The sequence below is a fragment of the Chrysochloris asiatica genome, unplaced genomic scaffold, assembly GCF_000296735.1.
Source record: "Chrysochloris asiatica unplaced genomic scaffold, ChrAsi1.0 scaffold00116, whole genome shotgun sequence".
Classification (NCBI taxonomy): domain Eukaryota; kingdom Metazoa; phylum Chordata; class Mammalia; order Afrosoricida; family Chrysochloridae; genus Chrysochloris; species Chrysochloris asiatica.
The window spans coordinates 5,080,783-5,084,648 of NW_006408634.1; the positions used below are offsets into that span (position 1 = coordinate 5,080,783).

Below are 3,866 nucleotides of genomic sequence, written 5' to 3' on the forward strand. Positions count from 1 at the left end.
AGGAAACATTGCCCCGTCCTGTGCCATCCTCACAATTGTTACCCTTGAGTCCACTGTTGCTGCCACTGTGCCAATCCACTGTGCCCAAGAGATAATCTGTGTAAAATGTCTACCAAACTTCCCTGCATGAAGCAAACAATAAAGGTAACTATCAAACTGTGCGTAAAAGCAGTTAGCATGTTGTTGTTGTTGTCAGGTGCCATAGAGTCGAAACCGAATCATAGCGACCCCATGCACAGCAGAACGAAACAATGTCCGATCCTGGGCCAACCTCACTACCGCTGCCACACTTGAGTCCATCAATGATGCCACTTGGCCGATTCATCTTGTTAGGGGTCTTCCTCTTTTTCTCTGACCCTCCACCTTAACCAGCGTGACATCCTTCTCCAGTGGCAGTTAGCATGGTACTTAGTAAATAGCGGATATTCAATCACTGGCCTCAAGAAGTTCCCTTTCTGGAAAGGAAGTAAGATAATTAATTCCGTGTTGGATGAGAGACAGCATAGGACGCCATAGAAGATGAATATGTTTATTTATTGAGTGTTTACTATGTGCCCAGCACTGTTGCAAATGCTTCATATGTGATTATCCATGTAATCCCTTCCCCCTCAGCCAACACACACACACACACATACACCAACACACACACACAACTTTGTTTAACAGAATAACTGAAAAAGAGCCAGTGACTTTCTCAAAGCCACACAACCTAATTTGCAGCATTGAGTCTGGACACAAGTAGTTCAGGTCTGAGATCTCTGGGTGTTACACATGGTCGGTGCATGGTTACTAAGCTAAAGGCAGGTGGTTCCAACCCACCCTATGGTGCTGTGAAAGAAAGAGCTGGCAAAGGCTTTCTGTAAAGAGTGCAGCCAAACACACATCACCGATGGGGAGAAGTGGGGTAAAAGCAGCAATGAAGCGGCAAGCTAAGCCCTACAATGCTCAGTGGACTTCTGTGGACCCAGTTGGGGACCTGGTTGGCAAGCAGTGTGAAGAGGCCTGGGGACTCTTGGGCCCAGAGTCAGTGGCGTGGCCACGGAGGACTTGAGAGGAGAGTGGAGATACTGGCTGATGGGAAGAGAGGACATATGCACAGGAGCGCCCACACTTGCAGATGATACCCACGTGACCTGGACCGGATGACTGGATGATCGGAGCTCAACCGGGAGAGGAAAGAAGAGGAAGAAAAAAAAAAAAGAGTGAGCTGATACAATCTGATGAACTTGACCTATACCTATGGAGCAGCAACTCAAAAGAAGGAACAAATCCTTACAGCAAGAAGCATTTACAACCCCCTCCACACACAGAGTGGATGGAGATGGGCAACTTGGACATTGGATACTCAAATGGGGAGGGGGAGACTACAAAGGCAGGAAGTGACTGGCTTACAAGCTTTCAAGAGGGAACCTAATGCTAGGGAGCATGGAGGAAGGCAGAATCTCCAGTAGGTACTACTCAATCTGTCTGGGCAGAGCTGATGAAAGGAAATACAGATGGGTAACTCGTGATACTGTAGTGAATAATGCTTATCAGGACGGATTGTGAGGGTTGGAAATGCAAAGGTAGACATTTTGTAACAAGGAAGGGAGTGATTTAATTCTCCAGGATAGGAGTAGAGGTCTCTGGGACCATCAACGGAGAAGAGCTGAGAGCGGAACCCTACCCAGAGAAACAGAGATGCCTGAGATAGAGACAGAGACGACGACGTGGAGTGATGAAGTGGCTGGGGACTTTGGACCCAGAGAGGGAAAGGGACTTTGGGCCAAAAACTGGGGGGGGGGAGGGAATGGGCTTCTAGTATATACCCTTTGGTTGGTTGATAATGCATGGAGGGGATTGGAACCATGGCAATGAGCTGATATACGATGGAATGAATGTAAGACTAAGGTTCTCCTATGTAAACTATCATATAATTCACAATAAAACATTAAAAAAAAAAAAAAAAAAAAAGAGTGCAGCCAAGAAAACCCTTTGGAGCTCAGTTCTACTCGAGGATTGTGCTCTTTTTCTGTAAAGACGACAGTTCAGAAAACCCTTTGGAGCTCAGTTCTACTCTGTAGTGCATGAGACGGCCATGATCAGACTCAACTTGATGGCAGCAGGTTTGGTACTTTAGTTTGGGCTCAGTTCTAGAATCTTTGCTCCAAACCAATGTAAATCTGTTGTTGTTGTTAAGTGCCATCAAGTCGATTCCGACCCATAGTGACCCTGTAAAGGGTTTCCGAGAAGCAGCTGGTGAGCTTGAACTGCAGACTTCGCAGTTCAAACAGCTTTGCAGTCTGGCATATTAACCCACAGCACCACACCAGGACTCCTAGGGAGCCCCAATTCCACTTGATAATCAGAGCTGTGGCAGAGGAAAGTGGAAGGGGCCATGAATGCCCAGGGCAGGAAAAAAGATGGACTCTGCCTGGAGAAATCAGGGATATCTTCCTGGAGGAGGAGATTTGAGGGTGATTCTTGAAGGGTAAGTAGGGTTTTCCCAGCAAACAAAGGCTATGAAGAAACATTCAATCATTCATTTAACATCTCCTGAGGCCTCCTGTGAGCCCAGCCCAGTACTGAGTGATGCTGGAGACACAGATATGAGTCAGATTAAGGCTGGGATGAGAAGAAAAGATGGAGGTAGGAAGGATGGGGTGATGGGGAGGAAGATATGAGGCAGATGGAGTGGAGAAAATAGGACATCAAACTGATGGGAAAGGTTGAGAAGGGAAAGGTTGTTTGCTTCTAGGTGGGTTGGATACCTAAGTCCTTGGAGGTGGTAGGGGTGCGAGGAATTAACTCAGGTGGGACCAGATTTCTCAAGGTCCTTGTCCTTGAGGACACCTAAACAAAAGTTGTCACATTGGGGTCGATTTGGGCTCATGGGGACCCCAATGTGTTGTGGAGTAGAACTGTGCTCCACAGGATTTTCATACTGTGATCTTTCAGTAGCAGATCTCTCCCCCTTTTTTCGGAGGGGTTTCTGTTGTGGGTTCGAATGGCCAATCTTTCAGTTCATTGCAGACTGTTTAATCATGTGTGTTACCCATGGGCCCAGGGGTGGGGATGCTCTTTGAAATGAAGACATAGTGAAGCTTTCATGCCTGACTCTGTGTCTACTTGGGTCCTCCCATGCCTCCTCTAGCATAGTGGTTACGAATCGGGCTGCACGCCGCAAGGTCAGCAGTTCGAAACTACCAGCGGTTCCTCGGGAGAAAGATGAGGCGGTCTGCTTCCATAAAAATTTACAGCCTCGGTAACCCTGTGTAGGGTTTCCACGGCACACAACAACAACAACAACATGCCTCCTCTATGTCCTCTCTTCTTTCTCTCTCCTTCCCCACCTCATCCCCTATCATGCCTGCCTTCTTCCCTCAAAGTTCTGGCTCTTACTCTTACCCCTATAATAACCTGCATTCTGGATCACCCCATTCCAAGCCTTCCCAGTGACTTGAACACAAGCTTCATTCAAGGTAAACTTGATTCCTCCCTCAGGATCCTCCGCCTCCTTCCTCCTCTGTCTCTTCCTTCTCCAGGCCACAAACTTTCCTGAATTCAGATCCTGCATCCTGAGGTCATAAGGATGAGGTCTCCTCGGTCGCTCTGGGCTCTGGGAACCCCGCAGAAGGACCCCACAAACGTCTCCACACTCTAGCGCTCCCTCCAGTCAAGCTCCACCCCACTTTCAGCAAAGGAGGCCAGCTCATCCTGACAAGGGGTCCCCACTCCGCTTCCTTCTCCCAAGTCTCCGTCTTAGCCTCGGGGCTTTCCCCTCCCCTCCGGTAACATTGCCCAACTCTGATTAATCACGGAGGCGGCCCCAGGGAGAAGGAAGGCGACTGCATGGTTTACTATAAAGAAGTTTCAGGCTCGGAGAG

The 3,866-nt window shown here is 48.3% G+C and overlaps 1 protein-coding gene across 1 annotated transcript in view; it reads left to right on the forward strand.

Moving 5' to 3' along the window:
- The first annotated feature begins 2,077 nt into the window (after positions 1 to 2,077).
- Positions 2,078 to 3,866, forward strand: part of KLK9 (kallikrein-related peptidase 9) — a 17,590-nt gene continuing 15,801 nt past the window's right edge. Inside the window, exon 1 of the mRNA XM_006868370.1 lies at positions 2,078 to 2,105. Within this exon, the coding sequence (XP_006868432.1) occupies positions 2,078 to 2,105 (28 nt within the window). The remainder of the gene's footprint in view (positions 2,106 to 3,866) is intronic.